A 10,731-nucleotide genomic window follows, 5' to 3' on the forward strand; every position below is an offset into this window, starting at 1 on the left:
TCACATTTTATTCAATTGAGTCTTTCATAGATTTGGTCTAGTTTTAGTCGACGAAAAGTCATTGCATTTTTCTCAACTTTTAGTCATTACTTTTACTCAATAGTTTTAGCCAAACTGTAGTTACCAAAATTTATTTTGGTAGCTTTTTCATATGTAGTTTTCAAATTAAAATAATCATTAATTCTTCTCTCTTTAGACCAAATCAATTACGCTTATGAGAAATTTGAATCAAGGACTGAATTTGGAAAATCTTGAATAATTATGAAAATATTAAGCAACTTATAAAAATATAGGTATATAGATAAATAGATCTGGAAGGTTTTACTTAACATGTATACAGTTATTATATTTTGTTGGTTAAAATTAATGACAAAGGTATTTAATTTGGAATGCTGTCCTTTAAGACGGAAGGCATGCATGAAATACTGACACACATTCAGTTTTTACACACCTGTTCACATTCACTTAATCCATAACCTACTGTATGTACGTGAGATACTCTACACAATACAAATTTGGACTGTTGTGTGTGTATGTGAGCGCTGAGAACTGATCGCACGCTGTATATGAGAATTGAGAAAGTTGAGCGTGCACGAGAGAGCACTTCTATCAACACGATTCCACATATCCGGCCTTCACTAACTTTAAGTGAATCGACAACAAATTGGGACTCCGGGGAAAAACGGGACGTCTGGTCACCTTATCCCTACTCCTTCGGATGCTGAGGCCACATGTTTCAGATCGCTAGTTCGCATTTTATTAGTCTAACCATCCACTGCGGCTGCTTACTCGATATGCAAACTGCCCTTATCCAATCACAGTCCAATGACAGGGACGCACATTTTGAAGGACAATAGCCTATAAGATGCATTTTGAATGTCCTGTATTCCTCAAATAACTTTATAGTCCAGTCTCGTCTAGTTATAGAGAACGTGGGATAAATTTAGTCATAATTTTGTCATAATTTCGTCATATTTTCGTCGTCATCTTCGTTAATGAAATTAACACAGTTCTGTATATATTTCTTATAAATATTTGTCCAAAATAATCAGTCAATTATGAAAAATCTACATTAAATTATCCATTTTGTGTATGTCCGAAAAAATCAGTGTCAACTGTGTTGCTCCTTATAAAACGTCTCAGTTTATGAATGTAACCATGGTTCGCTGAGTAGGGAACGAGACACTGCGTCCTCTAGGGGCTGCTATGGGAAACACCTCATTGACCCGTGTCTGAAGCATACATTGAAAAAACACCAACTTGTTGGCCAGCTACAGCCTCTGACGTCACTACCGGCGTGACTATAAACAGGTACCGGGAGAACACGTCATTCACTTCTTCATCTGAAGCTTGCGTCTGAAGCATGGCAGGGAGCTAGAGGATGCAGTGTCTTGTTCCCTACTCAGGGAACCATGGTTACATTCGTAACCTGAGACGTTACGAATGTATCCTCTGCATCCTCTAGGGGGCGCTATGGGGAACAGTATACCCACGCTGCCGTGCTGAGGGGAGTGCAGGCCAGAATCATGGCAAGCACTAAGTACCAACTCTACCATTTCCATGGGAGTTGCCCCTGAGACGTTTAGACGGCTGTCTGTGACAATACCCCTTACAGCCAAAGGCCTAAGCTACATGCCCAACTTAATTGTTAGGGCCTCGGCCCGGGATAGAGCTTAAGGCTTGAAATCAGGAAAGATTCCTTTAAAGGATACGGCTAAGAACCTAGCATCTTGCCTGTCACACAGGGGCTACCACTAGCTTACGCATAAGCTTGCTGAAAGAGCTGTCTCAACAGTTCTCTAGTAGCAACACCCTGAAAAGTGAAAGTGACAAGTGAAAGTGAAGTGACATTCAGCCAAGTATGGTGACCCATACTCAGAATTTGTGCTCTGCATTTAACCCATCCGAAATGCACACACACAGAGCAGTGAACACACACACACACACACACACTGTGAGCACACACCCGGAGCAGTGGGCAGCCATTTATGCTGCGGCGCCCGGGGAGCAGTTGGGGGTTCGATGCCTTGCTCAAGGGCACCTAAGTCATGGTATTGAAGGTGGAGAGAGCTGTTCATGCACTACCCCCACCCACAATTCCGTCCGGCCCGAGACTAGAACTCACAACCCTTCGATTGGGAGTCCAACCCTCTAACCATTAGGCCACGACTTCCCTAGTTTTCAACCAGCAATGATTGCGCCTCGGATGAGCCTCATAGGCTACAATATTGCCTCTGCAAAAGAATGTTTATTGCCTCTGTTTAGATTGGTATCCGAGGATACATAGGTGGAGTGGCGCCCAAGATGAACGGGGCTTTTACCAACTCAAGAAAGGGCACGAAGCAACCGCGTGAAGCCCTCTCCATATAGGATTTTAGAAAGAACGCAGAATACTAGCGTGCAAACTTAACCACAGTGTGGATTTCAGAAAGTGTGCAAAGACTACATGTGCACACTTACTATAGCATGGATTTTCAAATACTGTTCTAAGGAGGGGCTCTCGTGGCACTCCGACAGAGCACCCCATAGATGGAATAGTGTACAAAACAGTATGTTTGAGAGTCATCAACTCGATCTATGGAAACAATACTGGAGTGCTCTGGGGAAAAAACATAACTCATCTGAGAGTAGAAAAAGGGGAGCGCTGCTAAACTACCACGAGAATCACCAAAATAGCCCCTCATGTTGATCCTCCAATAGAGACAGGCCAGGACCCCTATGTTGTTCGGGCTCAGACCTGGACCTTTGTGGAACGAAGGATCTGAAAGCAGCAGAGCGCGCCTTCGTCTCCCTGAATTTTTCGATCACCGACTCAACGGAAATACCGAAAAAAGTTCAGAAGGTGAAACCTGAGTATTGAGAAGAAAGCCTTTTCTTTCTTTCTGATATCTTCTCATCCACAGATGTCACTCCGCTGCCACCATGACCACCATAGTTCTGCCCATGGCGGAGGCTGCCTGCTTCGTAGCATGGAGAGAGATCTGTGGTGTGGCACAGCTCGTCTACCTGATCAGGAGAAAGGCCCTTGGCTCTATCCAGGTCTCTTGAAGATATGCTTGAAGAACCACCATCGTGTGTAATAAAGCCACAGCCTGACCTGCTGCTGTGTATGTCTTGCCATTTAAGCGAGATGTATTTCATAGATGGCAAGGAGGGAGCTTAAGAGAGGATGTCTCCCCCGCAGGGTACAGGGGGCATCCTCTCATAGCCGTTTTTACGCATCACCTCGATGTCGGCAGATTTACTCTTATCGATCAATGGATGCGAGAAGAAAACGGCCCCTTTCATTTCTTTTTGATATCTGTATAGAGATCATGCTGAAATGGAAGGCTCACCTGTGCTGGAGGTCTATGGTCAAAAAATAAGCGTCGCCTTGTTAGAGCACTTTCATGGCCAACTTTACCGTGGCACGATCCATAACCTCCAATGGTTTGTTCCAAAGTCACATTTCCAACATCACGTGATGTATTTGCCTTTTTTTTTTTGTCATAACTTCTCCTCTTCAATATTTTATCCTTGTTATTGTCTGCACATACTGTAGAGTAGATTAATTGACCATCAGCTGTGTTATCAAGATGTTCAGGTGAACTAGCGTCATATTTTAAATTTATAAATATGTAGAGAAAGAATATAAAAACAAAAGTTAATCTAGGTCATGTACTAACTATTCCAAGGTCAGCAGCTTGCACAAGGCATAAAAATGTCCAAAATGTCAACTGAGTTTGTTACCCATCAACTGTAACACAGTTGACAATGTTGGCAAATCAGTGACGATTTATACTCCTACTGAGTGTTGTTGATAAAAATATTTATTCACAAACTATTTTCATTAAACAGATCTAATGTTTAACTGTCAACTGATCTAATCACGGCTACACTTTCTATGAACTTCGTGTCCATATTATTATATACATATTCACATTTGTCAAAGGTTAAAACGCATTCAGAATTCCTCATGATTGACACAAACCTATGTAGTATTATAGATTTGGCATATATTTATTTCTGCTTATAAATATATATATATATATATATATATATATATATATATATATATATATATATATATACTTATTTTATAAAATGTGTAATGTTGCATTTAATACTCCATTAGTAAACAGCTCTCTGGAATACTTTATTCTAATTGGTCAATCGCCACATTTCCGATCTGATAATTCCTGATAATGGCTGTCAATAGTGAAAGTTAGTGAGATAAAAAGAATTTCAATCAAATCAAAACACTGGTTTGCATTCAGTTATATACCTTTGTACTATGGTGATACAACATGGCTAAAATGGCAGCGCATTTGACAATCAGTAAAATCTATTTATATGTGGAAAACTCTGTCTATGTTAATTAAACAGCATATCAAAGCAAGCATTGTGAGTATGAGGTTCAGGACTGCATAAATGAGCTCTTCTACTTGTCTATGTCATTAACTGAGTGTTAAAGTAATTATGTGAATATCGACTACACAGATCTGCCTGAAACAGTGGCTTGAGCAGCTGAACATTCACTGGTTATTGATCTCATTCTTAATGCAGATCTGAACACTTTCTGTCCCAGTATGGGGTTTCCAATTGCACTTTTCCCAAAACCAGTTTGACCCAGCAACACAATCCTTGTGTATGAGAGATTGACAGCAGGGATTCATTGCAGTGGTGTTTTTTCCACTGTAGGGGAAAAAAGGAATCCAATCACTTATTTTACCTCAACATGTATTTTACATTTACTAATAAACTTTAGTAAAATGTATCTATTTTATATTTTAATAACAAACATACTTATTTAATAATAAATATATCTTTGTGTAATACTAACATTTGTTTGATGATCTGAATCTTTTAAGTGTGACATGCAAAAAAATTAAATAAATAATAAATAAAAACAAAACAAAACTTTTCACAACACTGTATTTATAAGTTTTCAGCCAGTTTGATTGAAATTATCTTAAAATGGCTATAATTACTCCTTGTTGGGTCTGATGCTTATTTCCTCATTTTGCCTCTGTTGTGGTCCCTAAATAGCTGCTTGCAGCTATAGTTCACTGTTGCTATGTTACTAGCAATTTCTGAGTAAAAAAGTTTATACAAAATAAATAAAAAGATTCAAATAAAGTGACATGACAATAAGGACTTGTCAGAGTTTATTATTAAGTAGATGTTATACATTTGTCATTCTCAGTCAGACAGTGTAATTAATTTCATAAACATATCAGTACATGAATGAAAATTACACTGAACAAAATGCCCATAAGCATTAAAAACTACTAAGCATAAGAGCACAGAAGGAAAGTAATATAGCTCAGGATACTGTTAATAGGTGCTGGCTAAATGTGCATTAAAGCAAGAAATGTCTGCTGTAAGACTTTTGTATTCATATTGTAGATTAGTAAGGATTTATTTACACAAGACTCTTTTAAATGAATGAAACAAATGTCAAAGTAGTATCTTGTATACAAATATGATCTGTTTGATAAATGTAACCGTTTTCAAACATGTGAACGTACAGTATAGCTAAAATATTCTGTTGCATGAATTAATTTCTCATTTTGATTCATAATTTCCCCCATAAGCAGAGTAGAATATCAACCAGGTTGTACCAGGTTATATTTAATCATGTTTCATAAAATAGAGCAAAAGCCTATAAAATGAATTATACGTTCTTCAGAGTCTCGTATACGAAGCCATTTCTCCAGTGGTTCTTATCAAAACTTTTAGCCACGTTCTGGAAAAAGTCAATTATGGCTTTGAAAAATTTCTTAAACATTTCCCAGTATTGTTCCCATGGCCACTTTTGTGCCCATTCATACACCTCATTAGTGTAGTAGCCCTGATTCCTCTCTATTGAGTCAATCTTCATCAGAAGATCACTGACCTGCTGTCTGTCTGTCAGATCTTTGTTATTGAGGACGTGATAACCCTGACAACTCTGAACAACTCTTCTGACAACATCATTCCCATCAATCTCTTTGTCCATATTCTCTCTGATACATTCATCTCCATATGTGAAGAGGAGAATAACATGCTTTAGCACATCTTTACCAAAAACCTTTGTCACTTTTTTCAATATCTCTTCCTCCTGCTTTGTGAATCTGCCAAATGGCACGACAAATAAAAACGCATGAACTCCTGGAGAAGAAAGAAACACACTTCTTGCAAACTCCCTCGACAGCTTCTCTTGTGTAAGATTAGTACAAAAAAACCCAGGAGTGTCAATAACAGACACAGATCTGCCACCAATCACTGATCTCTGAACAGTAGATTCCTGTGTAACAGCAGACAGACTTCTTCCACACGGGAATCTGTTCCCTCCCAGGATGGTGTTTCCTGATGAACTTTTCCCAACTCCGGTTTTCCCCAGAAGGACAATGTTGATGTTGTTATTGCTCTGCTGTTGTGCTGTTACGGGAGTTTGAACAGGAAGAGAGAAAAACTCAACCTAATGTGCATATTATTTCTATACCGTATGCTGTGTGATAGTGATGTGTTTATGTGCTCAATATATGATACATCTGTTAATAAGGATTACCTGCATCATTTGAAGGCTGATTGTTGAGTTGAGATCCTCTATAGTGCATACTATAAGCCTATTTGAGATTATTAGATTATCAGACACAATCAAATAAAAATAGTTATTATATTCATTTACTTCCACAATGTAAACTGAGTATTGAGTTTTATACCATTGTCTTCTGTTATTCTGTTCTTAGCTGAACTTCAAAACCTGAAAAAGACAATATTCATAATTTATTTAATTAAGAGAAAAATATGGAAAACATAATTTCAGGCTTTACTTTTACTTTCACTCATTTCATCCTACACAGTGGAGGTACAAAAAAAAGTGTTTTATCTGTTAGCTTCAAAAACCCCGCAGCTGCTCTAAACCAAGGTGCTGATTTCCTGTTTTTGTGCTGTTGATCTACAGACTGTGAAAATTTTGAGCTGATCTTATCATTGTTTGATTTTATTTGGATCATTGTTAACTTAAATGATTATGTACACAGCATCAAGTCACAACACACTTCAAGTAAATTAATGCATTAATTTCATTGTATCAACATTTTAAATAAAATATGTGTGTGTGTGTGTGTGAAACACGTGATATTTAACAGAAATTGTAAAATGTGACAAGTTCTTTGGCCTCCGTATCCATTAGATTCTGCAGTTTATAATTACGTGAAATCTCCCTCATTCTACATTTTGTTAAAAATGCATCACATTCACTGTTTGTCTGTTATTTATAACTATATCTACTATTAAAAAATTGTAGCATGTCTTACAATAATAATAAAAAAAATACTCACTGTAATGTGAATCTTCAGACTTATGAACTGTCTTCAAGGAGTTTAGATTTTCTAAACAATCACAGATTTATAAACTCTTCAGCTGTCTATGGCTCCGCCCACCAGAGGTAAGAGCACAGAATGGAAAATTACTGAATACAAGAGACGGATTTAATCAAAGGAAGTTGTTATATTTTTGCAAAACACCAGAGCACAGTCTCTCTCTCTCTCTCTCTCTCTCTCTCTCTCTCTCTCTCTCTCTCTCTCTCACTTCTCCTTTTTTTCAGAATCATAAATTATGGCTTGATATTTTATTTGATACCTTTATGTAACAAATGAATGTTTGTTGTTTAGAAAGAATGAATAATTTTCCAAGGCGTGTGTTTCAGTAATGATTCAAAGCTACCTGAACACTGGTTCACTTGCCTGAGTGGTTACAACATTAATCAGTGTGTGTAATGTCTTATTTTACAGTGAATATACAAGGATTGTGCTATTACATCTTTTTTTATTTTTTTATCTCACCCTCTTTGACAAATTTGAGCATTTTTTTATATATATATATAGTTTCCTTAATCTGAGCAATTCAAGACATGGCTACTTTTCATAAGTTTGCCACCTGAACACACACAAAAAAGAGGACTTGTTTCAACAGTGTTAACTGGTTGAAAAAATGTATATGTTTTTGAAAATAGGCTCATTTTCCAACTCCCCTAGAGTTAAACAGTTGAGTTTTGCTGTTTTCTAATCCATTCAGCTGATCTCCGTGTCTGACGTTAACACTTTAGCTGTAGCTCAGCATAGATCATTGAATCTGACTAGACTGTTGGCATCTTTCTCAAATATATTCAGTATTTAAAACTTGACTCTTCTGTAGTTACACTGTGTTCTAAGATCGACTGAAAATGAAAAGTCGATATGTCTAGGAACTATACTCTCATTCCGGCGTAATAATCAAGGAAGATTGCTGCCATACCATGGGTGCAGCAGGCACAGTGATAGTACACAGTGCCTGAACATAGTCCCCAGCTATGACTTCCAATGTGACCGGCACTAAGTTTATGTTGTTGTATAATATTATTGTGGAACAGTTTAAGAATTCGCTAGTATGGTTTTTAAACCAGGGGATGAATTTCAAAACCATAGCCACAGATTTATTTTTATTTTTTCTGGACTTCCTGGGCTCTGTAGTACTCAGTAATTTTCCATTCTGAGCTCTTTCCTCCTCTGATGTGTGGAGCTGGGTAACGAGTAGAAACATGTGCGTGTTTACAAAAGTGAAACTAAACTGTACACAATTTAGTCATCTGAAGATCAGCATTACAGTGAGTATATTTTCATCCTTAAACTCAGTTATTATCCATTGTATATTCTAGTAGAAGATGGTTGCTCTGACATTTTCTTCTTTCTGGTTAGTGTGTAATGAATGACAAACAAAAAGTTGTGCAGCTGTTACCTGGATGGGATAATTGTTTATTATTATTACTATTATTTTATAATTCATTTGCTTAAATTAGGACATTATTCTGTAATTATTTGTCCAATTCTTATCTAAATAATTTAGCTTTTTTTTTACTTTTTAAAATGCCAAAAGACCTATAATTATGTATTTATGATTAATTAGGAATTACTAAATAGGCCTATAATCTATTAATTAATCCATCTAATAATGTCTAAAATACAATAATTATGTCTACTGAGCTCTGATAATGTATGAATTATTATATCAACAGACTATCCAATTTTTAATAAAACAATATGCCTGTACTTTTAGAAGAACAGATGTGTCTGTCACTTTAAAGGTATTGTTCACTACGAAAAAAATAAAAATAAAGTATTTGTCAGTTTACCTAGGTTGTAAGTAAAACGGCATTAAGTTATTTCTTCTATTGAATGTGGTTAACTAAACTGGTACGTCTGGTCCTCATAAACTCCATAGTAGAGAAAAAATACTTTAAGACTCATTGGGGACCAGAAACTGTTTGGTTATCAACATCCTTTAAAGTATCTTCTTTCATTTTTAACAGAAGAAATAAATGATTACAGGTTTTTGTAGGCGTGTAAGCGATTATAATTTTTTTGGGTGAACTATCCCAACTATCAGACAGTCCACTGTAAGCAAACTCTTTCCTGCAAACTGCGTGTTCATCATTAGTTACTAGACATACCCATTGATAACTTTCTCATTCAGCACTACATCTGGAGAGTCCTGTTTTCAAAGTGCAGATGTGAGCTCTAGATTTGTTTTAAACTGCACAAGTTTGCTCGTGTGAAAGAGCTTTAATGGCACGCATTCTGGAGATTGCGGTCGATATTTAACAGTGACTTGACTTGCTTGACCTCTTTATTTCTGATTAGCTGTCAATGTTTTTATTGTTCATTAAAACAAAAACGTAGTCTCCATAGTTGAAGTAATTAAATCTTTATGGTTATATTTATTTTCCTCTGTGTGAATGGGCCTTTACTGAATATCTTTAAAAATGGTCATCAAAAAATCATGGTAAAATCAATAAATTTTTGCCAGCATTAGGAATTTATTGCCACTGAAAATACAACTTCATGTGAATGCCATGGATATTCAGTGTAATTTGTATGCAGTGATGTGACCAGATACCTTGTTTGTCAAGTCAAGTCACCTTTACATCAAAGCAACTGTACTGCTTTAAATAGTAAAAATAGTGTGTCAATAATGCAAAAAGGCAGTTCATTATTGAATTCAGTGATGTCGTCATCCAGCTCAGTTCAGTTTAAATAGTATCTGTGCAATCAAGTCGACGATATCACTGGAAATTAAGTGTCACTTACTAAGCATGCCAGAGGTGAAGGTTTTTGTTTTTTTGTTTGTTTTTTTCTTTTTTGTCAAAGCTATGTGATGTCTGTGTGGTGAGCTTTTTAATTCAGTGTCTTATGCATTTCCATGAATGAAAGTTAAACCAAATTGAACGTATTTAAACCAGGAAATTGCATTTTAGGCCCTTGTCACATACTCTGTTGTTGAAAAATTTTACATTTAAAATAAAACGTGTAAAAAGTAAAATTGTCTAATCTATGTGACCGTGTTAATGGTATAAAATTATTATAAATATTTATACTAGGGGTGCTCCAATCAGGATTTTGTAGACTGATCGCCAATCACAGAAAGCACTATCTGGCGATACCGATCTTTTTAGAGTCTTTTTTATCATATCAACTCCAATCAGTATTTTTAGACATTTATTCAGGGCCTGAATTTCATTTTTGAAAATGGGGGGAATTCCCCTCTTGGGTGACTCTTGTGAGAGGGGAAGCAGCACGTACTGTGCTTTCACAGAAGAGTCCACTACTGATCTGTAGCTTTTCACCACAAACACATCATTTATCCATTATTTTGATTTCAAATCCAAACATTGTCTCTGAAAATGCTTTTTTTAGCATTGCAATTTTTTTTTTACACAGTAATACTTCT

General features: G+C 36.4%; 1 protein-coding gene and 1 pseudogene across 1 annotated transcript; both read right to left on the reverse strand.

Moving 5' to 3' along the window:
• Positions 1-2,154: 2,154 nt before the first annotated feature.
• Positions 2,155-2,246, reverse strand: LOC113076666 (uncharacterized; annotated as a pseudogene).
• Positions 2,247-5,140: 2,894 nt separating this feature from the next.
• Positions 5,141-7,419, reverse strand: LOC113076664 (GTPase IMAP family member 4-like). The gene is made up of 4 exons (XM_026249354.1): positions 7,308-7,419; positions 6,687-6,727; positions 6,533-6,590; positions 5,141-6,402 (listed from the first exon to the last, which is right to left on the reverse strand). Exons 2-4 carry the CDS (start codon positions 6,687-6,689, stop codon positions 5,657-5,659), a joined length of 807 nt encoding a protein of 268 aa, XP_026105139.1. The 5' UTR covers positions 6,690-6,727; positions 7,308-7,419; the 3' UTR covers positions 5,141-5,656.
• Between the last annotated feature and the right edge of the window lie 3,312 nt (positions 7,420-10,731).

Source organism: Carassius auratus, unplaced genomic scaffold (genome assembly GCF_003368295.1).
Source record: "Carassius auratus strain Wakin unplaced genomic scaffold, ASM336829v1 scaf_tig00020973, whole genome shotgun sequence".
NCBI classification, from domain to species: Eukaryota; Metazoa; Chordata; class Actinopteri; order Cypriniformes; family Cyprinidae; genus Carassius; species Carassius auratus.

Excerpts from the sequence above, each read along its gene's own strand:
- LOC113076664 (XM_026249354.1), bottom strand. Across the intron at positions 6,403-6,532 it reads TCAGCCTTCAAATGATGCAG|CACAACAGCAGAGCAATAAC; the intron begins GTAATCCTTATT and ends CTCCCGTAACAG.